Below are 391 nucleotides of genomic sequence, written 5' to 3' on the forward strand. Positions count from 1 at the left end.
CTCGCGGGTCGCGGCGCGGGTCCGCGGCGGCTGGTCCGGGTGCTGATCAGGTTCTTTTCTGTCTCCTTCGCAAAGCAGAGGTTCACCATGACCAAGTCATACAGCGAGAGCGGGCTGATGGGCGAGCCCCAGCCCCAGGGTCTCCCGAGCTGGACGGACGAGTGCCTCAGCTCCCAGGACGAGGAGCACGAGGCGGACAAGAAGGAAGAGGACCTGGAGGGTCTGCACGGCGAGGCTGAGGAGGACTCGCTGCGGAACGGTGAGGAGGAGGACGAGGAGGACGACTTGGACGAAGAAGAGGAAGAAGAGGAGGAGGAGGAGGACGACGACGACCAGAAGCCCAAGAGGCGGGGCCCCAAGAAGAAGAAGATGACCAAAGATCCTATGGACC

General features: G+C 63.4%; 1 protein-coding gene across 1 annotated transcript in view; it reads left to right on the forward strand.

The window, feature by feature from the left end:
* Positions 1-87: 87 nt before the first annotated feature.
* The window catches only part of NEUROD1 (neuronal differentiation 1), a gene marked incomplete at its 3' end in the record, with an annotated part of 833 nt that continues 529 nt past the window's right edge, over positions 88-391 (forward strand). Inside the window, exon 1 of the mRNA XM_010142188.1 lies at positions 88-384. Within this exon, the coding sequence (XP_010140490.1) occupies positions 88-384 (297 nt within the window). The remainder of the gene's footprint in view (positions 385-391) is intronic.

Source organism: Buceros rhinoceros, unplaced genomic scaffold (genome assembly GCF_000710305.1).
Source record: "Buceros rhinoceros silvestris isolate BGI_N320 unplaced genomic scaffold, ASM71030v1 scaffold44828, whole genome shotgun sequence".
Classification (NCBI taxonomy): Eukaryota; Metazoa; Chordata; class Aves; order Bucerotiformes; family Bucerotidae; genus Buceros; species Buceros rhinoceros.